The sequence below is a fragment of the Canis aureus genome, chromosome 3 (assembly GCF_053574225.1).
Source record: "Canis aureus isolate CA01 chromosome 3, VMU_Caureus_v.1.0, whole genome shotgun sequence".
Classification (NCBI taxonomy): domain Eukaryota; kingdom Metazoa; phylum Chordata; class Mammalia; order Carnivora; family Canidae; genus Canis; species Canis aureus.
This window is the reverse complement of record NC_135613.1, coordinates 68084822-68108741: the sequence shown is the minus strand read 5'-3', so window position 1 is coordinate 68108741 and position 23920 is coordinate 68084822. Positions and strand designations below refer to the sequence as shown.

General features: G+C 42.0%; 1 protein-coding gene across 9 annotated transcripts in view; it reads right to left on the bottom strand.

The window, feature by feature from the left end:
- Positions 1-23920, bottom strand: part of DIXDC1 (DIX domain containing 1) — a 71126-nt gene that overhangs the window by 3667 nt on the left and 43539 nt on the right. For 8 of the 9 annotated variants that reach the window (XM_077893478.1, XM_077893481.1, XM_077893479.1 and 5 more), the window contains 14 exons: positions 23788-23900; positions 22052-22200; positions 18730-18819; positions 17327-17380; positions 15736-15786; positions 12812-12916; positions 12344-12397; positions 11593-11685; positions 11442-11513; positions 10571-10660; positions 9866-10027; positions 9311-9377; positions 2556-2661; positions 1285-1393 (listed from right to left, as the gene is read on the bottom strand). In XM_077893478.1, the coding sequence (XP_077749604.1) occupies positions 1285-1393; positions 2556-2661; positions 9311-9377; positions 9866-10027; positions 10571-10660; positions 11442-11513; positions 11593-11685; positions 12344-12397; positions 12812-12916; positions 15736-15786; positions 17327-17380; positions 18730-18819; positions 22052-22200; positions 23788-23900 (1315 nt within the window). The remainder of the gene's footprint in view (positions 1-1284; positions 1394-2555; positions 2662-9310; positions 9378-9865; positions 10028-10570; positions 10661-11441; positions 11514-11592; positions 11686-12343; positions 12398-12811; positions 12917-15735; positions 15787-17326; positions 17381-18729; positions 18820-22051; positions 22201-23787; positions 23901-23920) is intronic. The other variant, XM_077893483.1, reaches the window with a different exon arrangement.

Genomic DNA, 23920 nt, shown 5'->3' with positions numbered 1-23920 from the left:
ATCCCTAACCCTGCTTTGCTTATAGAGATTGATTGGAATTAGTAAATTACTAAACATACAGCACTCTGTGGTTCTTAGGAGAGAGCAGTATCATAAACATTACAAAAATGAGAAAGGGTAAAATTTTGGTCCTAGGTGTTGTAAAGGGTTAGAAAGAAGGCCAAAAGAACAGGCAGTTCTTTTGATTCATTCATTCAATTAATTTTCTAAGTCACTAATAGAACAGGGCTATTAAAGGGTTTCAGTACAGAAATATTTATGAAATAAAACATTGGTTTTAATCGCAACGCAAGCACTTGAATATGTCAGAACCCAGAAATCTCTTCCCTGTATTTGGCAGACAGATTATAAAGAGAAACACAAGGCTAAGAAAAACAGTCAAGGAGCTGAGAATACGCATAGGTGACTTCCCAGAAGTTCCTCATTTTCATTATGTGAGAAACTACCAACACAACATATAGTTCCATATACTCATGCCTGTTTTATTTTGCTCAACATAAGCAGAAAAGTTTTTTTAAAAAAGGTTTTATTTATTATTCATGACAGACACAGAGAGAGAGAGAGAGGCAGAGACACAGGCAGAGGGAGAAGCAGGCTCCATGCAGGGAGCCCAACGTGGGACTCGATCCCAGATCTCCAGCATCACATCCTGGGCTGCAGGCGGCACTAAACCGCTGGGCCACTGGGGCTGCCCAAGTTTTTTTTTTTTTTAATAAAAGTTTTTTTTTTTAAGATTTTATTTATTTGTTTATTTATGAGAGACACACACAGAGAGAGAGAGACACAGAGAGAGAGGGAGAGAGAAAGGCAGAGACACAGGCAGAGGGAGAAGCAGGCTCCATGAAGGGAGCCTGACGTGGGCCAGGTCTCTAGGATCACGCCCTGGGCTGAAGGCGGCACTAAACCACTGAGCCACCCAGGCTGCCTAGCAGAAAAGTTTCTAAGATTTGGCTACAGGTCGAGAAGGGACCTCAAAGCCAAGCTTTTGTTCAAGTGTTAAGTCCTTTTTTTTTTTTTTCCCACTAACAAAACTCCTTCTTTTTTAAAATTATTTATCCCAGTTTGGCCAAAGTGATTTAAGTCCTTGAACTGAAGAAGCTGCCCACTCCTTGTGCAATTCCCTGACTGCTTCAGTCTGGAATAATAAGACTGGTCTGAGGCTCAGGGAAGTTCCTCTGACCTGGTTAGGGAACTCAGGTACTCCTGGTCCTAGTCCCTGAGGAGGAGGCTCTGGGGTTCAGTAATCACCATTAATACCACCCAGACTCCCCAGGGATTCTGTACCTCCTCTTTGACAGTGCCAAACTCAGGATCCAGCGCTTTGAAGTGATACCGGTGATTTCCCTCCCGGTCAATAGCTGCTTTAAAATCCTTCAGTGTCACCTCCCCCAACCTGCAACAAAGGGCAAGAGCACTGAAACAGACTATTTATCAATAGGTTGGGAAGATGAGACGTTAGCTTTATTTTTTTTTAAAGATTTTATTTATTTATTCATGAGAAACACAGAAAGGCAGAGACATAGGCAGAAGGAGAAGCAGGCTGCCTGTGGGGAGCCTGATGTGCGGGGATCAATCCCAGGACCCTGGGATCAGGACCTGAACCAAAGGCAGATGCTCAACCACTGAGCCACCCAGGTGCCCCAAGATGTTAGCTTTAAACCCAAGCCCCTGCCAAAGACTCTCCAGGAAGAAATGGCATGGCCTTATTAGGTCCCTGCCGCTGAGAACCCAGACAATTCTAGGACGGCAGAGGTTAGGGAGCCACCAGGAATGAATGGGAATGGCATTGGGGTGATCTGATAATTTAAAATAGATTTTTTTTGTTTCAGCAGCAGCCAGATCACTTTTCTCTGTTTTACTCTGGAAATAAGACATAATAAGGTCTCTGAAGTTTGTGGAACCATCAGTATGTTGAACTATCAATATATCTAAGTTCTCTTGATCTCCTTCTTGGCAACAATATTCCTTTCTCTAGGCTGGTGGTAGTTAAATCAGATGTTATCATCTTTATCCTTCCAGTTTCAGAAAGCTCTTCTCTAGCCCAGATCAACTAAGCAAACACCCCAGGAAACGGACATCCCATCACCTTTCTCAGTAGTTGGTTCCAGAGTTTAAAAAATCTTTCTTTCAAAGCCATTTACCTTACAAGGGAGTATAAATGAATGTTTGAGGGCTTTTAACATGAATTCTCAATTGCTTAGATGCAGTCATCAAACAGTACTAAGATCAATGAGTGATAGCCCTGGAGGGACAGGCTGCTAGCAATCCATGGCTAGCAACAGGAGGTATTGTGAGCCTTTAAAAAACTATTTTGCCTAACTTGGAACATATTTGTATATCAGAATCGGGAGCACCATTCTTGTGTCTCTACCTAGCAGCAGATCGTGTGACTTGTCTCTTGGAATGCCACTGGTGGTAACACTGAAACTAGAATCCCAACTTGTATGCTTCCTACACTGTACTGTTTCTCAAACACCTCAGCTCCTTCAGTGGGCAGTAACTAATGGTTCTGCCTCCTTTCCTTTTTAAGACAAATAGCGATTCCAGAATCTCACCTCTTTGGTATATTGACCATGAAGGGTGTAAGTGACCGGTCAGTGAAGTAGAGCACTTTAGTGCAGGTGCTGCTGACAGCTGGCGAGCTCTGTGAGTGAGGCAACTCTGCAATCAAAAGAGAGACTGTGGTCAGAACTTAATTTGCTCCCAACCACCCTCATTTCCAGTTATTCAAAGTGTCTCAGGAGAATGAAGCCGCCTGAGGTCACTGCACAGCTTTCACACCATTGCAAAACACCAACCATGTCCATAGGGTGTGATCACACAGGGAGTCACCACTAGGGCCATGAAACATGGAGATGCTTTGAACATGGACACTATCACGAGGCCATCATTTCTCACCCATTCCAGGTATTCCTACCAGGGCACAACAAGTGTCCTGACAGAGGCTGTTGCTCAGAGTCAAAAGAGGTCAAAGAAGCCAAACAAGATTTCAACTAAGAAGAATGGACACAGCAGAAGATGCAGATACTGCCAACATTTAGACAGTGGTAGAGAATGCTCACGCGATTCATGAAAAGAGAAATGAGCAGGAACAGGGATCACAGAGCAAAGTAACCTTAGAAACCCAGAGGCCGAGGGACTTCATGCTTCCATTGTAAAAGGCACAAGACCTACTTTATCCCTTGGCTACACAGGATCTATATGTGTTGGTCCCATGGTTTGTTCTTTTTTTTTTTTTTAAGATTTATTTATTTATTCCAGAGAAAGAGAAAGAGAGAGGGGAGGGGCAAAGGGAGAAGGAGAAAAAATCCTCAAGGAGACTCCCCGCTAAGCACAGAGCCTGATGTGGGGCTTGGTCCCAGGACCCTGAGATCATGACCTGAGCCCAAACCAAGAGTCAACTGCTTAACTGACTGAGCCACCCAGGTACCCTGGTCCCATGGTTTTTAACTCAAACTCCTTGGTCTACATCTTGTCTCTACATTTTTTTACAGGTACTTATAGAAAATTTTAATTAATGAGTACTTACGATTATGCTTTTTTTTTTTTTTTTAAGATTTTACTTATTCACGAGAGACAGAGAGAGAGAGAGAGAGAGAGAGAGAGGCAGAGACACAGGCAGAGGGAGAAGCAGGCTCCACGCAGGGAGCCTGACCTGGGACTTGATCCGGGTCTCCAGGATCAGGCCCTGGGCTAAAGGCAGTGCTTAAACCGCTGAGCCACCCAGGTTGCCCTGATTATGCTTTTTTAAAAAAAGATTTTATTTATTTATTCATGAGAGACACAGAGAGAGAGACAGAGACATAGGCAGAGGGAGAAGCAGGCTCCCTTGCAGGGAGCCCGACATGGGACTCGATCTCAGGACCCCAGGATCACGGCCTGAGACAAAGGCAGACACTCAACCACTGAGCCACCCAGGCACCCTGATTATGCTTTTAATAAGAGAAAAGACTAATTAGAAATTTTTATCATAAGAACCAACAAACAATAATTATTGTATCTTATAACCTAATTGATATAATTTTTTAATATAATTGTTATAATATTAAAATCTCCCCTGCCATTCCACCTTCATATATTTTCTTGACTTATTCTAGGCCTTTCAACATCCTTGTCCTATTTGAGTCTACTCTTGAGTAGATATTGATTGACTCTTAACAGTATTTTTCTTGCTTTTGTGGACGTGTTATAATTTCTTACTGAATGTCAGACATCACGTGTACGACAGTATTGAGGGACTTAAAAAATGTTTATGCTTAGAAAATGGGCACACTGCTTGTTCTGCTAGGCCATTACTAGGGATGGTTCATCTAGACTGGAATTGAGATGGGATTGGGATTTTTGTTAAGGTTACCTTCAGTGTACCACCCATCATCCTTGAATTCTAGTTATGTTTAGGGGGTGGCTGGTTGCTGGAGGGTTTTTCTTCAGTGTTCCTGTTCCACCTTCAGCTTTCGACTTGTGTGCCTATACCTGAGTCAATCTCTCTACACTTTTGCCCCCCTCCCCCCACCCCAGCAGACTGCTATTGCTTATTACACAGTGTTTGCACACCCAGTGGCCGGGGATGAGGGGAGCTTCCCCATGGTCATGATCCAACCTTGTCTTGAGGATGGGGCTTTCAGAGTGATCCTATCCTTACCTCAAGGGTAGGCAACTTCTAAAGATCTGAGCCCAAGGCAGTAGCCTACCATTTTTCCAGGAGCAGACAGTTCTTTTTTCCTTTTTCCTTCCCCCTAGCCAAAATGGATCTTCACTTTTGCCTGGGACAGGGAGGGAGGGGAAAACAGGATTTGCTGCCCTTTCCTAAAGGCTCAAGGCTTTTGTTCCTCAAGGAGGAATGCTTAGTGCTTTTCCTGCAGTGGCAGCTGGTCCCCATCTCTGGGTCTCCACCACCAAGAGAGGTTTCCTCCAGACTCTGTTCCTACCACCAGTATTTTTCATAAGCACATGATGGAGGTCCATAAAGAGCCAGCAAGTGGATGCAAACTCCTCTTGCATTTGTGGCCCTCAGGATTCCTATACTCTCTGCTTAGCCTTGAGCAATTAATTACAATCCTAGCTGAATTCTTCCCTGTTTGTATGGTGGCACCATCTTTCTCCCATGCTCCGCCACAATCTTGCATGCATGCATGTATGCTTGCATCCAATCTCTCCTTGGAGCCACCTGTTTGTATTCTGGTGGGTTGGACACCCTATGATCTCATCTCTCTAATGAGTTCAAGAAAATTATTTTATTTTTTCAATAGAGGTAAAATTCACATCACACAAAACTCACCATTTTAACCAGGTAAAGTGTACAATTCAGTGGCATTTAGTACATTTAGTGTTATGTCACTATAACTATCTAGTTCTAGAACATCTTATTATCCCAAAAGGAAACCTCATACCCATTAAGCAGTCACTCCTTTCTAATCTTGGTATCTGTTGAATGTAATGTCCCCTACCCATTGTCTCTATGGATTTGCCTATTCTGAACATTCCACATGAAAGGATTCATCCAACTTATACCCTTTTGTGTCTGGCATCACTCACTTAACATTACCAAGGTTCATCTCCATTGTAGCACGTATCAATACTTGGTTCCTTTTTGTGGCTGAATGATATTCCACTGGATGCACATGTCAGAATTTGTATCAACAACATTCATTAGGTGATGAACATTTAGGCTGTTTCTGCCTTTCAGCTATTGTGAATAATGCTATGTACATGTATGTACAAGATTTTTGTTGTTGTTGTTATTTTTGGATACCAGTTTTTAATTCTTTTGAGTATTTAACTAGGAAGGAAACTGCTGGATCACATAGTAATTCTAGATTTAAGTTTTTGAGGAACCATAAAACTGTTTTCCACAACAGCTATACTATTTTATATCTCCACCAGCAATGTTACAAGAGCTCCAGTTTCTCCACATCCTCAACAACACTTACTTTCCATTCCTTTGGAACCACCTAGTGGGCATGAAGTGGTATCTCACTATGGTTTTGACATACATCTTTTCATGTGCGGATTGGCCATTTGTTTATCCTTGGAGAAATGTCTATTCAATTCCTTTGCCCTTTTGCTGTTGGATTCCTTGGTCCTCTGTTGTCAGTCTTTAAGAGTTCTTTATGTATTCCTAATCCTAGACCCTTATCAGGTATATGATTTTCAAGTATTTTCTCCTATTCTGTTTGTCTTTTCACTTTCTTGATAGTGTCCTTTGATGCAAAAATGTTTTTAATTTTGATGAAGTCCCAATTTCCCTATTTTCTTCTTTTGTTGCTCACACTTTGTTGCTTTTTCTTTTGATGCTGAGAATTCAAGGTCATGAATATTTTCCCTGTGTTTTCTTCTAAGAGATTTATACCTTTAGGTCTTATATTTACATCAGTGATTTATTTTTAATTTTTGTACATGGTGTGAGGGAGGGGCCTATCTCTATCTTTTGCATGTGGATATCCAGTTGTCCGGCACCATTTGTTGAAGAGACTACTTGCTGGTCAAATGACTACAGATGTATAGGTTTTATCTGAACTTTCAATTCTATTCCAATAATCTACTGTATTACTTTTAAAGGTTTTTTTAAAAAAGATTTTATTTTTATGTATTTGAGAGAGAGTGAGAGCAAGAGAGTGTGAGGAGCAGGGGCAGGGCAGAGGGAGAGGGAGAGGCAGACTCCCCACTGAGCAGAGAGCCAATCCCAGGACCCTGACATCATGACCTGAACCAAAGGCAGATGCTTAACAGACTGAGTCACTCAGGTGCCTACTGTATTACTTTTAAAATCTGAAATAATAAATACTGTTTTCCCTTAAGAGTAAAAGGCAAGAAAAGAAGTAGATTCGGAAAGATTACTCTTTCAGGAGATTTGGCTGTGATGAAAAGTAGAAAGGGCATAGCCAGAGGGGAATAACTGGAAGTTATTTTGAGGCTATTAACATTTGCCTTGCACCTATCCTATGCCAAACACTATACCATATTATTTGCAAATACTTCACTTAATGCTCATAATCCTTCAGAATTATCTCCATTTCATGAACAAGGAAACTAAAATTCACTGATATTAACAGCCTTGCTCATGATCATATACTCTGCTGAGAGCCAAAACTGCATCTCAGATCTGTTTAATTTCATACTACATATTTTCCCTTATTTCGTGTCCAGTTTTAGACACAAAGTTTGAAGTACCTTTCTACCTACAAGGAGATATCTAGCTGTTATTCAGAAATAGAGCCCTGAAGCTCAGAAAAGGGCTGGGGTTAGAGATTAAAGTTTAAAAATAATCAGCACATAAGAGTAGTTTAAGCTGTGGGAGCGGAAGGGATCACCTGAAGAAAATATGAAAAGGCCAGGTCTAGATCCCCATGGATCTCAACACATCAACATTCAAGGGTTCGACGGAGAAGAGAAGGAGAATGTGTCTAGTTCACTAGACTCTCGATAAATATTTGTTGAATGAATAACTGGTTGGTACTCAAGTTAAAGAGGAAGAATGTATACAGAAGGAAACTATGTAAGAGCAGTAAGTGCTTCTGAAAAGTCAATGGAAGACGAGTTTTGAAAAGTAACCACTTTGATTAAGGAACAAGAAAGTCAACAGTGATCCAACAAAAAGAACATGTGGATTAGATGAGTAACAGTCCGCTGGTGGCTAGAGTAGTGAATGCGAAGAAAGGAAGGAAAACGAACAAGTATAGACTATTCTTTCAATGTCTGATGCAGGGGAATGAGAGAGAAGAGTCAGTAGGTAGAGGGCTAGCGAGTTACACAAGTTTTTGTTTTCAGAGAAGAGACCTTGTATATCATTTGTGAATTTACAAGCAGCAATGAATTTATTTGCAGTATTCAGGATAAGTACTGCAAATACACAAAAGTGAGAAATTTATTAGACTTTTAAAGAAGAATTTCCAAATATTTAGACTTACCTATATTGGCAGTTTATATTAACCTAAAGAAAGTACTAAAGGAGATGGCAATAAAATAAAAAGCCTCTCGAGAAAACAGAAGTAACTATTTCAAAACAATGCTAGACAAAGAAATTGAAACTAATTCTGGTACTAATATAATTTGTTTTGTTCCCAGTGTAAATCCCTCATTCAAGAAGAAAAGGTATCTGGTGACATATATATTAGTTTATTTACCCTACAAAAAAACATTTTACCTTTCAAATTGTGCCGATATCTTAAGTATCTTACTTTAGATTTTTTTTTAAGATTTTATTTATTTGACAGAGAAAGTGCTTGCTTTGGCAGCACTAATATAACAAATTATATTAGTACCAGAATTAGTTTCAATTTCTTTTTCTAGCGTTGTTTTGAAATAGTCACTTCTGTTTTCTCGAGAGCCTTTTTATTTTATTGCCATCCCCTTTAGTACTTTCTTTAGGTTAATATAAACTGCCAATGTAGGTAAGTCTAAATATTTGGAAGTATACTAAAATATTTGACAGAGTGAGAACAAGCAGGAGTGGGTACAGAGGGAAAAGCAGGCTCTCTGCTGAGCAGGGAGCCCGACACAGGACTCGGTCCCAGGGCCCCGGATCATGACCCCCAAAGGCAGATGCTTAACCGATGAGCCATCCAGGCACCCCTAGGTTTTGTTTATTAATGTAGTTTTCAAAACTCTATAAAACTTGCTACAGTCAGCTTTTTACTATTTGGTTTTTTTTTAGATTACTATGTACTTTTAGATTAGGACTGGGTAAACTATAAAAGATGAGAAAATGTGAACATTATTAAAGCAAAAGATAACACACACAATAAAAGAGAAATTATCAGGCAGGGTAGTAAGTTTCCAGCATGTTTGAAGGAACAGGGAAAGAAATCTAAGGAGAGGTCACAGAACAAGTTAAATGACTTCTTAGGTGTGGCCACTAGGAGGTGCAAATCTTTCTCAGGACTCAAACTGAAAAAGACCTCAGCACCAGCTTTTAAGGAAAATCCCCTAAGAATTAAACTTGCCATTAGGAAGAACTGGAAATTTTCTGTGCTTTTTGGGGCTACAGGATGGTTTGTGTGTGTTTTTGTTGTTTTATATTTTTCTGTGGTTAGTGTAAACGTTTTGATACTGTATATTTTCCAAAGATATTTTAGCTTGAGTCCGCAACATCCTGCACGTGGTTAAATGTGTACTTGCAGTGATGGTGGTGATGACGATCGTATGTGTTTTCATAGTCCTAGAAGTAACTTGATTTAAGTATTAACTAGAGAAACAACAGAGTGAAGCACCACAAGAAAAATTTTACTCTCAAAATGTTAGTACCAAGAAAAATACTAAATCTCTGATCTAATATGCTAGGAGTCCTTACTGAGCAATAATGAGTACTTACTTGAATTAGGGGGCCAGGACTCCCGGTATTCACTACCTGCTTGACTTCTGGGTGACTTGCCCCGAACCTGAGGAGCCACACAATAATGCTCAGTTAGGATCAGCAGGAGAATTTATCCGAGAAATTTAAATCATAAAAGTATACCTGAAACACATACTTTTCTACCACATCTTCCACAGTATATAAAGCTAAACAATTTATCCTAACAATAATGATGTCCATTCATAAAAGGCTTTCTAGTTGCCAGTACATTTTCCCATATATTTCCACATCTGATGTCAAGCTCATTCAGGGGAGAAGGGGAAGCAGAATAAGCAATAAAGAGAGACAGACCCTGTGTGGTCAAGAACCACAATTTCTGTGGAGCAAGAGTTATCACGAACTCCCATCCTAATAAAGAGTTAGCTCCACTTAGAGGAAAACCAAAGAAAAAAGCAACCACAACCTTCCACAGGGTCTTCCCATCTTTTAGCATGGCCTTCATCTAAACTAAACTTGGTAAAACTAAGTTCTTTGGGTGCTTGGCTAAGAGAAACAACACAGGAAGAGGATTACCCTTCTGTCTTGTTTCTTCTGGGTCTCCATGGCATGCAAGCGCTCCATCAGGCTGGAGATGCCCTGCTCCAGGCTGTCGATGGTGTGGTGCTGAGGGTCGTGGCCACTGAAGCTGTTGCGGAGGCTGCGGAGTGCATCGCGAACAAGCTGCAGATCACTGGTCTGTGGGCAGAAAGGAGGTGCTGCTGACCTGGCGCAGTGCCCCACTGTTAACCACATCCCAAGTGCTGGCCTTATGATGGTACAGGATAGAGATTCCCAGGATTGGTCTTTTCTTTTCTTTAAGATTTTATTTATTTATTCATGAGAGACACAGAGAGGCAGAAACATAGGCAGAGAAAGAAGCAGAGAAAAAAGCAGGCTCCTTGCAGGGAGCCCAATGTGGGACTTGATCCCAGGACCCAGGGATCATTACCTGAGTCAAAGGCAGACACTCAACCACTGAGACACCCAAGCATCCCCAGTCTTTTATTTTCAAGGGAGGAGGTATGAGTGATAAGAAATCTTCCTTCACAGAAGTGGGCCTACTGTTTGCCCACTAATTATTAATTTTGGATAGCAAGTGCTTCACATCTTTACATGGTCAACAGAAATGCAAGAACTAGGAAACGGGGGTTCAAAAGGCCCGGGGCACTGGCAGTGGCTAGGCTCCTCTTCTGGTTTTAGCTGGAAGTGGAGGTCTGCATGCAAATCCTAAGAACCTACCCCTTTGTGAGTGATTGAAGCAGCTCCTTTTCCTGCCACTGGAAGGAGAAAACCATTGCTTTGAGAGTTGTGACTGTTGTAGTTGGTCACCTATAACAGCAAGAAGTGATGCTGGTTATAAGGGAGAATTCCAAACCAACATGTCCTGTCTTATTTTTCTTATTTATACTTATCACTTCCTGACATAGTATATCATTGTGTATTTGTTCATGTCTCTCTCAATTAGATTGTAAGCCTCGTGAGTATTAAGACTTTTTTTCTCCTTTTGTTCATCATTGTAACCCCAGGACTTGATACATGGTTGGCACTGTTGAATAAAGAATGAGCAAAACGGAAGCCTCAGCCTGGAGACCCCCAACCCAGCCTCAGCCTGGCCACTAGAGGGTCTGAGAATGCTGCTCTAGCAGCTCCTGACTTCACTCTAGTGAGAAAAAAATAAGAATCAGGAGTAATATTTTGTGAGCCTGACTCTGAGCCAAGTGGATCTACCAAGACTGTCCATTTTCCAGATGGGTCATTTTTTTTTTTTTCAGATGAGTCTTCTTTTTTTTTTTCCTCCCAATAAGTCTTATTTCTAAGACTCAGAAGTTAAGCAAATTGAGGTCACATAATGGTAAAAAGTATATGAAAAACTGGAATATCAAACCAGATTTTCCTTGCCTGGAACCTGCACTCTTTTTTTTTTAAGTTTTCTTTATTTAAATAACCTCTACACCCCACATGGGGCTCGAACCCAAGACCCTGAGATCAAGAGGCACATATTCTTCTAACTAAGCCAGCCAGGCACCTGGAACCTGTACTCTTAACCCCCTCATCAAGTAGCCTCTGCGACCCCGCAGATATGGGAGAGGGACCTCAAGTTGTAAGTTACCTCATCAGCCTCTCTTTTCATACAGTGAGCCAACAGGACATCTTTCTGTTCTAACTCCCGCTCAAGATCCACCTGCAAATAAGACACTATATCAGAAAAGGAGGTCTTCAGGCTGGAGGGGCAGGAAGCCAGTGGGTGACTATTTTCCCACCTGCTGGTAACTGGCCTCAGAGAGTTTCCGGAGTGCTTCCTCCAGCTTGACTTGGTGCTGCTGAAGGAGGCGCTCCTTCTGCCCCAGCTCTTTCTGCAACAGAGACCGAACTTTCAGATGTGTGGCAGAGCCAAGCACACTAAGCAGCAGTTCACCATGGGCCATGCAAGTTCCAATTGAGCAAAGGAGAGCCTCCGGGGGAACAGTCCTTTCCTCAAGCCACACAGGAAGCCATTATACACCATCTCACACAGTACAAAGGATCCTAGGAAAAGTAAGGAGGAAGGGAACTACCTTTTGTAGGAGGATCACTATATACATGCATGCTAGTTAGAAAGAAAGGTTGAGACTGAAGTTTCCAGACAACTAGTTCTATGCTCCTACTCTTAGACTTGCTATCTGTTCTTCAGGGTGACTGAATCAAAGGAACAAAGATTTCCTTGCAGAAAGCAGCCATGAGAACAGAGTACTTAAGATCTCTTTGAACAACAGCAACAATCGACTGTTCAAGAAAGGTCAAATGGAAATCATCTGCAAACTGATAAACATTCTTTTTTAAATATTTTTTTAAGATTTATTTATTTATTCAGAGAGAGAGAGAGAGAGAGAAAAGCAGAGACACAGGCAGAGGGAGAAGCAGGCTCCATGCAGGAAGCCCAATGTGGGACTCGATCCCTGGTCTCCAGGATCATACCCCAGGCTACAGGAGGCGCCAAACCGCTGCACCACCAGGGCTGCCCAACATTCTTACCTTATATTCTCCCAAGAGGCGGTTCCTCTCATCTAGCTTCCTCTGTAAGTCCACCTGCAAGAAGGAAGAGAAAGAATTAACTGGCACAGAAGTGTCATCTGCCTACCCTAGTAGAAGACCAGCTACACAGTAGCCAGAACTGATGTTGGCCATGAGAGGACACAGCACAGAGATGGCACAGTCATGGTGAAGACACACAGCTGCTCTGTGGCTGCTCTCCATGTCTTTAGTAAGATAAACTATAGAACCACAGTTCTGCCTCTGTCTCAGTGTCCTCAAAGTTGAAGGCTCAAGGCCAGTGTGGTATGGGCTTTCAGCCAGAACCAGAGATGACTCTAACAGGACGTAGAAGTAATTGCAGACACCAAGGGCTGGCATCTCAGAAATAAGGTCAGGGAGATAAGGCCGGCAGATCTAACAGGTAGTTCCTGGGGCTTAAGGAGGGCAGAGTTCATTCACGTAGCTCACATTCTGGTTGTGCAGCTCATCTTTGTCCATGTTTGCTCTCAGCAGTTCTTGTTTGAGCTGAAGAACAGATGTGTCCTGCTGCGTTAACCTCTGCTGCAAGGCATCCTGGGGAAAATGCACACTTGTCACTGTGGTCCCAGTTAATCAATTAGCCACTTATTACTGAAAGGTTTTTTTTTTGTTTTTTTTTTTTGTTTTGTTTTTTTTTTTTTAGCAAACGGGAACTAACACTTTTATTTTTATATTTTTCTTTTTTTTAATTTATTTTTTATTGGTGTTCAATTTACCAACATACAGAATAACCCCCAGTGCCCGTCACCCATTCACTCCCACCCCCTGCCCTCCTCCCCTTCTACCACCCCTAGTTCGTTTCCCAGAGTTAGCAGTCTTTACGTTCTGTCTCCCTTTCTGATATTTCCCACACATTTCTTCTCCCTTCCCTTATATTCCCTTTCACTATTATTTATATTCCCCAAATGAATGAGAACATATAATGTTTGTCCTTCTCCAACTGACTTACTTCACTCAGCTACTGAAAGTTTTAAACCCCTTGCTGCACATCCAGCATTAGTTCGGGCAGACTGGGAGACAAAGAGAGTACAAGGAGCAGGGACTTTTCTGTCCCCTCCAGGATTCTAGCAGCTAAAGGACAGTCCTACCCATCGTCCTACACCTAGCTGACTGTAACCTGATTTTTCTTCCACCTTTTCCTCACTCCTCTCCTCCACTGCATTCCTGACAGCATGATGCTCTAGAGAATCAGTGGCCTTTGGGATCCAATAGACCCAGATTCAAATTACAAGTCTACCACTTACCTTGATGACACTGACCACGGACAATGCTCTCTCCTTCCTCCCTCATCTGTATTCTGGGCATATAAATACTGAATCTAGATGAGCTCTTTATCCTCCTCCTTCTCTGCCAAATCTCCATCTGCTAGAGAGCCAGGCCCTAGAGCTGCCTGCTACCCTGTTGATATAGAATCCCTGGAATCACATCCACTTCCAGAGCACTGCTCCTGCCCTCCTCCCATTGCCTTCCAATGTCTTGTCTGGATCAGGACCTGGATTGTATTTCCACGCTCAGAACTCTTCTTGGGGGTCGCCTGGGTGGCTCAGTGGCGGAGTGTCTGCCTTTGGCTCAGGGCGTGATCCCAGGTCCAGGGATTGAGTCCCATAATCGGCTCCCTGTGAGGAGCCTGCTTCTCCCTCTTTCTGTGTCTCTCATGAATAAATAAAATATTAAAAAAAAAACAACCTCTTCTTGGGCTGATGGGTTTCCTTCCCAGTATCCTACGATCTTACCAGCTTTAGAGAATCTTTCTCAGCTTGGACTCTCTTGGTTCCTACCATGAGGAAGAACTGTGGGTTGTACACACTTAAAGGAGTCATCTGTAACACATTTCTCCAACCATGGCAACCTCATATGTAAATAATGGACTGGAGCTGCACTGCAGTGTATTTGCCCTGACTCTTCTCTCTTTACAGACTGCAAAGAAACAGTGCGGCTCTGGCGAAATTGAGAGCCCATTCTTAAGTATGCTGTCAGCCACGACACTACATGGCAAAGGCCATCCAAGATGCCCCTGGCGTCAGCAGTTCAGAAGAACTTTTCCCAAAGTGTTAGTAAGTGTTGCATGGGAGAAAAGGTACTTCTGTAGTTAATAATTCCAAACTTTTTTTTAGGCCAACCTTTTTATGGCAGACTTTCTCAGGTCCTTTGTATGGGGTTACTCACTGGGACTTTTCTGGCCTACAGGGCATTTCTCAAACTTACTTGAGCATGGAACACTTTGTTTTCTGAAGTATCTCAAAGGATTAAGGCTATGAAATATACTCTGACAAATGCTGCTGAGCTACCCTCCAGTCTAGCCCATGAATGGAAGTGCGGGGAAGAGGGGGAAAAGCAGTAGCTTAAGAACATCCTTCCATGCTTCTAGATGTTTATTCAGCAGATACATTCCCACTTGTGTGAAACAACATATATTCCAGGCTGTTTGCTAGATCACTGTTTGTGTTAGCAAAAGACTGGGAATAACCTAAAAGACCATCAGTAGGAACTGATTATCATATAAACGTACACTGGCATACTGTGCAGCCATAGAAAAAGATCTAGAAAGGTCTTTATGTACTGAAATAAAATAATCTCCAGGATATGCTACTTAGTGAAAAAAGGAGCAATGTGTCAAGCTGCATTTACCTATGTACTATGTATATATACATAGTATAGTACACTATCATTGGGGAAAAATTATATACATACGTGTTTATTGATAACTGATCAGTTGGGATGCCTGGGTGTCACAGCAGTTAAGTGTGTCTGCCTTAGGCTCAAGGAGTGATCCTGGAGTACCAGGATCAAATCCCACATCAGGCTCCTTGCATGGAGCCTGCCTCTCTCTTTCTGTGTCTCTCATGAATAAATAAATAAAATCTTAGAAAAAAATAACTGTTAAGTTGCCTCAAAGAAAGAGAACTAGGTGACTGAGCAGGGAAGTGGGCAAGGCTGGAAGACAGACTCTTCAAGGATTATCTTTTTACACCTTCTTCACTTCAAGCCATTTAATATTATTAACTCCTCAAAAATGGAGTAAATTACAATGTTTAAGAGGACATTCTTTAGAATGGAAGAAAACTAAAAAATTGGCTGTTTTTATACATAAAAACCACCAGGGTGACACCGAGGGAAGCGACAGCGCTCTGAGTCAGAACCACCAGAAATAAGCCTCAGCAAAACACAGGTATTTTCCTCAACATGTCACAATTCCCATCCACAAAGCACTTTCTAATATCACACAGCCTGTTCACAGCTCCAGCAAATATATACAAGACCCCAGACCCAACTAGCCTCCTACCACCCACGCTATGTGTAGACAGCTTTACCGTGTAGAGTTTATTTAAGGGGTTAAATGTCTTCCTTTTTACCTTTATCCCCTGTAAGTTTCTGGCTTCTTGTTTACATTTCAGTAGCTCCTTCTGCAAACCAAATATAGTTAGATCAGATGGTTGCGTCTGGGTTGCTTCAGAAGCATTACCTCATTCTGTCAGTAAGAACACAAAACTCAGATAACCATTCCATGAAAAATTAACCCTGTCCTGAGGCAGAGAGCAGGTCTGGTCCAGTAAACTGTAAAGCCTGACTCACAGAGACAGACACAAGATCCATCCCATTCTTCCCTATGCTACCCAGGCTCAAATGCAGGTAGAGAAGAGTCTTGCCAAGGAAGAAGATACCCACATTCCCACAGACTCTTATTCCTACATTTAGCATGCTTCCCTGACAGGAAAACTTAATCATAAAAATCTAAGACTCCCTTACTGAAACATACAATCATATCTTAATATGCCTATCCCCAATGTCATTTGTTCAGCAAAGGGTTAGAGTGCTTCAGATTCTCCAAGTGGGCATTATTCTTTATAAACCAAAAACACATTTAGTCCAATAATGAAATACTAATTACCCATCCCTTATAATAGATTAAATATACGTACATACTTGTCACTAGGAAAGATTTTAGGAGAGGAACATCCATACCCCAGACCCTGCTCTCTCTTTTCCTACTGCATCACATCAAGAGTTTGGAATTAACATATCTAAAATGGGGATTCTTCACATGGGCTCCACAGATGAGCTCTAAAGTTACTCTATTAAAAATTCAAGTCAGGGAGTGTGTGTGCACGCACCCATGCATATTCCTGGGGAGACAGTTTATGGCATTAGTCATATATCTATGACTCCAAAAAAGTCAAAACCCACTGAACTATGAGCATTCTGGGAAGAAATCATTATAAAGGACCATAGTGGACTGTAGTTAATAAAACTGCATCGTGTATTTCAAAGTTGATGAGATGGTAAATGTTAAAAGTTCTCATTAAAAGAAAAAAATGTGGAATTATATGTGGTGGTAGATGTTAGCTAGACTTATAGTGGTGATCATTTCATAACATATACATATATCAAATCAATATGTTGTACACCTGAAAGCAATATATTATAAATTATAGAAAATTATTTTTAAAAGATCATACTAGGGGCAACTAGGTGGCTCAGTTGGCTAAGCAACTGCCTTTGACTCAGGTCATGATCCCGGAGTCCTAGGATTGAGCTCCCTGTTCAGTGGGGAGCCTGCCATTCCCTTGCCCACTGCCCCTCCCCGCCTCATGCTCTCTTATTCACACACATTCTTTCTCAAATGAATAAACAAAAAAACCCCAAAAACAAATAAAAATTAAAAATACCATATAATATTAGACACATTTTTAATTTAAAATGAAAGATTATAAAATATTTAAAACATAAAGTAGAACCAGTGACATAAATACCTATTATTTACCCCCAAGACTGAAAAGACATTACCTTTTTGCCATATTCAGGACATGTCTCTTTTTCAAATTCAAGAAATAAAACAGACACAGCTGAAGTCCCAAATCTGTATCCCTTCCCTATATCCATTACCATTTTGATGGTGTGTAATAATTTTTTTTCAAAGGGAAAAAGCTACATGTTCTGACATACCTTTAGGTCCTGATTCTCCTCCATACTCTGATCCAGACGACTTTGGATTATAATCTAAATATAAGGCAAAAAGAGGTAGCTATGTAGCTAAGCCATGAAATTCAGAGGTCATTCATTCAACTAATATTTACTTAGCACCTTTTCAATGCTAGCCCTGTGCTATGAGTACAGAGAAGATGAAGAAGCAGTTCCTCTCCTCTGGTGGAAGCACGCACACAGGGCAATGCCAGGAAAAGACCATGGATGAAGTTTAGATAAGTGTGTGTGTATAGGGGATGGGGAGTCGGGAGAAAAGGCAAAGGGATGATGAAATGAAGTTTGCCTTAGAGATAAATTATTGTTGCTATTCTTTTTAAAAGATTTTACTTACTTATTCATGAGAGACAGAGAGAGAGAGAGAGAGAGGGAAAGGCAGAGACATAGGCAGAGGGAGAAGCAGGCTCCATGCAGGGAGCCTGATGTGGGACTCAATCTGGAGACACCAGGATCATGCCCTGAGCCGAAGGCAGACACTTAACTGCTGAGCCACCCAGGTATTCTGCTATTTTATAGAAATGAATTGGAGGAGGACAGGAGAGGAATCAGGAAAACCAGCTGGAAGGCTGCTAGAATGTTGGAAGGAGGCCAGAATTAAGGTAGAAGCTGTAAGAATGGAGAGAAATGGATGGAAATATTTAAAGAGTGAACTGACAGAGCTGGGTGACCGACTGGATACAGAGGGAAAGGCCAGAAGGATTGGAGGATGATATTCAGATGTCTGTTTTGGGCATCTGGGTGGATGGAGAGCGATCAGAAACAGAATCCAAAGGGACAAGTAGTTTTGGAGTTGGGGAGACAAAAACTGTTTACTCTAGGACTCACTGAACTGAGATGCTTATGGGACATATAAGTGGAGGTGATCAGCAGAGGGTTACATGCTGCACATACAAATCTACAACTTCACAGAGAGGGCTGAGCTAGAAATCAGTATTTGGCAAGCAACACTGGGTCAGGTGGGAAGTGAGCGAAGTGGAGGCAGATAATGCTGCTCAGGTGAGTGTATAAGACAGCAGGGGCCCTGGGGGGAACTCTGAGGAACACCAGCATTTCAGGTACAGGCAGTAAAAGAGAGGGAACCTGAATGTAAACTCTGTGAGGCTGGGGTCTTAGGTCTTCTGTGTCATCATCGTATCTCCAGCACCCTGAAACCGTGCCTGTACACAGTCAGCACTCACTAGCTATTTGTTGATGAATGAGGGAGGGAGGATGGAAGGAAAAGTAGTCAAAAACATACGAGGAAAATCAGGAGGGTTGAAGTCAGGGAAGAGAACATTTCTAGGTGAGGACAACAGAGTCAAAAGCTAAAAGCAAACAAATACATAAACCAGATTATCTGGTGCCCAGTCACAAAAGAAGAAACTCACCAGTTGCTCCTCAGGATTGACTCCTGGTTCACAGAGGGCCAAGGGCCTCTCCTGTTCGTCTTCGGGTAAGGATCCATTGAGCAGTAAGGCCTGAATAACCACAAAAGCAGAAAAAAACCTGATTCCCATCAGATGACAGAGTCCAGAGTTGAGCCTGGTAAGCTTATCCCAAGTTGAAATCACAACTGAGCTTCCTCTCAAAATCTCCTAATTTCTGGAGAAATTAGGTAATTTCTGGTCCTTTGATACCTCCAATTTTTCATGTTCAGTCTATCAGGAGTTCTTTTTGTCAGGCCCATGCTTAGGACCCTTTCATCTCTCTGGATGCACCTAAATCCTCTGCTCTGAGGCTCCTTGGCCCCAGTAAATGCTCAAAAACCTAGAACTTTCTGCTCAGAAGTTACATTTCAAACCACAGCTGCTCAAACCGAATTCTACCAACTGGAAAGGGAACTAAAAGCAGTAAGAATTATCCTTCCTTAGAAAAGTTTATTATAATGAATTATTTAAAATACACTTGGGGTGCCTGGCTGGCTCAGTCAGTAGAGCATGAGACTACTGATCTCAGGGTTGTGTACTGGAGCCCCATGTTAGGTGTACAGATTACTAAAAAGTAAAAATAAATAAATAAATAAATAAATAAATAAATAAATAAATAAATAAATAAATAAAAACTTAAAAAATACATTTAGGGATCCCTGGGTGGCGCAGTGGTTTAGCGCCTGCCTTTGGCCCAGGGCGCGATCCTGGAGACCCGGGATCGAATCCCACGTCGGGCTCCCGGTGCATGGAGCCTGCTTCTCCCTCTGCCTGTGTCTCTGCCTCTCTCTCTCTGTGTGACTATCATAAATAATAATAAAAAAAAAACATTTAAAGCACTAAGTTGGGTTTGTTGGATTTTTGCTAGTTTTAATAACTCTCCATTTTTACTCCCTTGGGCAACCTGTATACAATTTTTTTTTTTTTTTTTTTACAAAATGCAGTACAGTACTGCAAGTATATTTTCTCTTCCTTATGATCTTAAAATTTTCTATTTTCTAGCTTACTTTAAGAACATGGTATTTAATATATATAACAATCAAAGTAAGTGTTAATTAACTGTTTATGTTATCAATAAAGCTATGGTCAATAGTAGGCTATTAATAGTTAAGTTTTAGGGGCGCCAAAAGGTATACACAGATTTTTGACTGTGCAGAGAGGATTGGTGCCCCTAACCCCAATCCCTATCCCAGTTCTTCAAAGATCAACTGTACTCATAATCTGTAATCTTATTTCTAAAGAAGGCCCCAAAACTGTATTCTTCAGTACTCAAAAACTTGGAACTGCTCGTGCAGGTAGGTATTATGAGACCTATCAGCTCAGTGAAAGATTTAAGAGTCCCCAGTTTATATTTCAATTCTGTCTCAATTCAATCCAGGATTACAGAGGTTAAATTCTATTTCTTTCTCTCTCTCTTTTTTTAAGATTTTATTTATTTATTCATGAGAGACACACACACTCACACAGAGAGAGAGAGAGAGAGAGGCAGAGACACAGAGGAGAAGCAGGCTCCATGCAGGAAGCCTGATGTAGGACTCGATCTGGGACTCCAGGATCACACCCTGGGCTGAGGGCAGGCGCCAAACTGCTGAGCCACCCAGGGATCCCCTAAATCCTATTTCAATAAATATAACACAAACCACAAACGCTGGTATATAAAAACTGTTTAAAATCCAGCCACTGGCTGGTCTAACAAGCGCTAACTAATAATAAAATATTTGCAAATCAAATGAATTTGGTTGTCCCATGGAGTGTGACAAGAGGTATAAGAAGACCGGGCCACAGGGAGCTATGGAACAGCAACCTCATAGAAATACTAACTCTAATGGCAAAGTGTCAGCAGCTCTAACTGAGGCATACTAATAAATCAGAAATTCTGGATGTGGCTTAGCAGGCAACACGCTCATCACTGAAAGAGTTAAGAAGCCCAGTGGATGCTGTGAGCCCCATTGTATTCTATAATGGAACTGAATTCTCATTGTGATCATGTGGCTATGAATTAAAACAACTGTTTGCAGGGAATATTAGGGTTCTGACTTTCTGCCTGTCAGATCTCTTCTTTTTCTGTCTAATCTGCCATCGGATTTCTTCCAGACTGAAAAATGCAAGGCAAACTGAAAGCCCAAACTGATGGGTATCTATGTTCATATAATGCAAATCATCCTGGGAAAAGACCTGGTTGGGTATAATCCCAAAGTCAGCGCACACACAAAATTCCATTAATTAAACCAGTCCTTAATGGAGTGGCAGATAAGAGATCTCAAAGGCAGACATTAAAAAAAAAAACAAAAAAAAACAAAGCAAACGGGGAAAAATCAACAACTCTCCTTGGGAACATTTAGGCAGTAAACATTCCTGGAGCCCTTCTCAGCTCCTGGGGCATACATTATGCAAACTGTTTCTCCACAGTACCAATCCCCTTTTTTCTTTAGGAACCCTTTGTGTCCTCACCCTGCTGCTGGCTGGCTGGGAGCACGCCCTCCACCGCCAGCCGGCTGCCAGAGCCACTCACATAATGTGGGCTTTGTTTACGTATCCATAAATATTTGACAATTCAGAAGCAGTGCAGCTCCCAGCACAAACAGAAAGGAATATTCCTAGGCAATTTCAGGGTCACCAGCACACTACAAGGGGGCTCTCCCAAACAGGGGCAGACACAAAGAGATGGGAGGATTGGGGTGGGGGGGTCATTCAAGGTAGGAACCAAGTCAAGTGGGTCAATCGGCCTCTGGGGTAGAATTGCCCAGCTGGCACGAAGGTATAGAAAAGACTGAAGGGCTTTGTTGCTCAAGGGAAACCTCTGTTACCTGATCGTTATGGCTTGGCAGCCGCTTGCAAATGCATCAAGACGGAGCTAAATCCCTTAGCTAGACTCAAATGGAGACCTGCGGGATTACTCTCATGCACTCTTCATGAGAGAATTCCAAGGGAAAAATCCCTGACTGTTCACAGTGCTGTTCTTTGGTGAGGCCCACAGTGCAGGTCAGGGGAGAGACCCACCTACAAGCCAAGAGCTGGAAAAAGGGTTTGGTAGGGGTCCAGAAGGGTCCCAGGCTCGCAGAAATCCCAAGAGCTGTGCTGTCAACAAGAGCCCGTAGGCCCATTTAGGAGTACGCACCCATGAAGAGTTTTCTGCTCTTTGAGGACTACTCCCCCTGTCTGAACTCCCCATTCAACTCTGACCTCCTGTGAATCAAAATCAGTTTACTTTCAACTGATACTCAAGACTTAAAAATCATCATCAATGAGTGCACCAAGGATAAGCCACACGGGAAAGGGCTACCTGCAATCCAGATATCATTTTCTTTGCTTCCTCCATTTCTTTCTCTAAATGTTCTTGCTGTTCCAACAGCTGTTCTTCCCATGAGGTCTCCAGATAGGTTCCGGGGCTACCTGGTCGCCAGTCTCGGGAAAACGGAGAGTCTGTCTCTTCTAGGAAAGGAAAGGAGGGAGTATAGTTCATGTTGAAGAAAAGAGTTTCGAGCAGAAAGCGTCACCGTCCTCTGCCTTTCTCAGGTTGGGGTCACCTGCCTTCTGAACCTGTCCTCCCGGCACAAACAGGACTATCCACCAGGTGGGGCTGTGACACATAAAGAACTGGCTAGGAACTCCGCCTCCCTCCTGTTGGGGAAAGCGATGGAACCTTGAAGAAGTAATAAGATTCCCTCCTTGGGAATCTTGGTATGGGACACATAGACCCTATTCTTAATCCTCTGCAACTGGCCTCCCAAAGCTGCAATCTGCCAGGTACAAGAGAGGAGCTAACTACCAGTTGCAATGAAAACCAAATTCTTGTCGGTTGCTGCGGAGCTTCAGAGGGGAGCCTTCGAGTTAATATTCCTTTGACCATTCCGTCATACCGAAGCCCCGTCCACATGTGACACCGTATGAGTCACACATGAAACAAACTAGTGAAAGCACACATGCACAAGCTATTTAATCTTGCTCCTGGTTTTGTTTTATTTTCCGACGTTTATGGTCTCTTTGCTCTGGTTTCCTGGTGTCTATTTTATCCCATCTAATTGTGTGCACGGCCATTAAAAACGCATTATGGAATACAGAAGGGTATAAACTCTCTGAGTAAGCGTCTTCATTCAGAAGCGTGAATGTAATAAGTGTAATTCCTCTGGGTTGCTGGGAAGATTGAATGAAGTAACTTATATGCAGGGCTCCATGGTGCCTGACCCGGAGCACTCACTCAGTAAATGCTTTCCCTCCCCAAGGTCCCAGGAGTTTCTGAATCAGTAACGTGACTAACTCTTTGCTGCTCATTCCAGGGCTAGAGGCAAGAATTTAAGTCGTTTTTGTTTTTGAGGGCTTCAGTTTCATTACAGCCCTTAGAGATGAATAGAACTATCGAAATCACATGCTTTTGCTTCTTTTATGCTTCCCTGTATGTTTATGTAAGAAGAAGGAGAGTAACTGAGAGAGAAGAAGAAGTCTAAACAAAGGGAACCCTTTGTGGTCCTTTCTATAGCCCTCACACCAAAAGCCTGATTAAAAAACAAAACAAAAAAAAAAACAAAACAAAACAAAAAACAACAAAAAAAAACAAAAAAAAAAAACAAAAACAAAAAACCCACACAAAAGCCTGATGTAGACCTGCTCTTTATATTTTCACAGGCACCTCAACTCATACTGATCTATTCCTGGTTCAAATTTAAGTCAAGAACTTACTGAAATTATTTCTATAACATAGGAATAATAAAAACAGTTTAGTTGAGTAAGACTTTTGTATTGCCCCAAAGTCACTTCCTAATTCATAGACAGCCAGCAGAGGAACAGCCTGTCTGTGCTGCTGTAAGATTTCTGACAGCTATGATATTGTAAGTGACATTCTGCAAGAAGATAACCACATTCATTGGCTCAAAGGCATCAGAGCCCCCTAGAGCTGACCCTGCATGCACAGGTCACAGAGAGGGAGAGAAGGCCAGGGAATTTATAGGTAGACAGTCAGGACCCCCAAACATTTCAAGACAAGGGCTATACCCTGAGCCAACCCAGGCACACTGACAGTACCTGTTCTGTTCTCTATTCCTTCAGAGGGAATAATCACGAAATCTGCCTTCTCCTCTGACTGGGTTATAATGGATTCGCTCTTGGCACTGTGGATAGGACTGGGTGAAGTCAGGCTGTGATAGAAGGAAAAGTA